Source organism: Elephantulus edwardii, unplaced genomic scaffold (assembly GCF_000299155.1).
Source record: "Elephantulus edwardii isolate Elephantulus edwardi_28Jun2011 unplaced genomic scaffold, EleEdw1.0 scaffold00121, whole genome shotgun sequence".
NCBI classification, from domain to species: domain Eukaryota; kingdom Metazoa; phylum Chordata; class Mammalia; order Macroscelidea; family Macroscelididae; genus Elephantulus; species Elephantulus edwardii.
Genome location: NW_006399871.1, coordinates 1,704,273 through 1,705,436, shown reverse-complemented (window position 1 = coordinate 1,705,436; position 1,164 = coordinate 1,704,273). Strand labels below are relative to the sequence as shown.

The 1,164-nt window shown below is 37.2% G+C and overlaps 1 protein-coding gene across 1 annotated transcript in view; it reads right to left on the bottom strand.

The window, feature by feature from the left end:
- The window catches only part of QRICH1 (glutamine-rich 1), a 36,603-nt gene that overhangs the window by 20,136 nt on the left and 15,303 nt on the right, over positions 1 to 1,164 (bottom strand). The window contains exon 3 of the mRNA XM_006893016.1: positions 13 to 144. Within this exon, the coding sequence (XP_006893078.1) occupies positions 13 to 144 (132 nt within the window). The remainder of the gene's footprint in view (positions 1 to 12; positions 145 to 1,164) is intronic.

Genomic DNA, 1,164 nt, shown 5'->3' with positions numbered 1-1,164 from the left:
CTCTAGCTCAGCATTCTTGGTCTGGGCCCAGTTTTTCCATACTTCAAGCCCTTCTTCTGGTTTCAGAGAATTTGGAAGCAGAAGTTCTGGGGAAGGCTGTGGCTGTGATTGTGGTTCAACTTCAGCAACTTGGACAGTTTGAGCCTATGAAAAAGAGAAACCATTAAAATGTATCAATACCAGGTTTGCATTATATCCCTTTGCAAAACTGCCAGGAAAATGTTACCTGCCGCTCATTTAATAAGACAAAAAAAAAAGTTTTCTTCTTGCTATCTTGCTTTAAAGAAACTTCAGTGTCCCACTCCAAGGACAGAAAGAGCTAAACTGCAGGTAAACTAATGTTATGCTTTAGGCCTGGCTGCACCTTAGTAAAAATGCTAATACTGGAGCTCTGGTAGCCTTGTGGCAAGAAGCTGCACTGCAATCCCAGAGGTAAGAGGTTTGAATCCACCAGATGCTCTCCCAGAGACAGAGGGGCAATCTCCTCCTGTACCAGTCAGATCTGATTTGACAGAACTCACACACAAAATAATAAACATTAAAAAAATTTTTTTTTTAAAATGCTAATACTAAGGCTCACCCAAAATCTCTAGATGCAAGCCTGGGTGTTAAAGACTTTTTAAAATTGCCCAGTTATGTATATGACAACAATCTGGAACAAGGGTTGCACTGCACGGAGAGGGAAGAACAAAATGTGCACTAATGAATAAAAAGAAATTTTTTTTTAAAAAAAAAGTAAATAAAATCACCCAAAGTAAAAAGAGAATTCTAATATTTAGTCATTGTTGAGAATTCCTACTGGTCCTAATCACCTTTTCTTAAGCTTTACTGTAGAAAGAAATCACTTGCGAATTTAATTAAAATGCAGGTTATGATTCAAAAGATCTGAGGCAGAACCTTGAGGATACATTTTTTTTTAAAGTACTCAGGCAATGCTGATGTCACCGGTCTGTAGACTACATGTGTCTAGATTAGTTATTCTTATAAATTGGCTGCACTTTCAAATTATCTGGCCCACATTTTTAAAAAAAAAATCCATGCCTACAAACAAATGGATAGAGAAGCTGTGGTATATTCACACAATGGAATACTATGCTGCATTGAAAAACAAGGAACTCATGCAATATTATTCAAAATGTGTGACCCTGGAGGACATTATGCTGA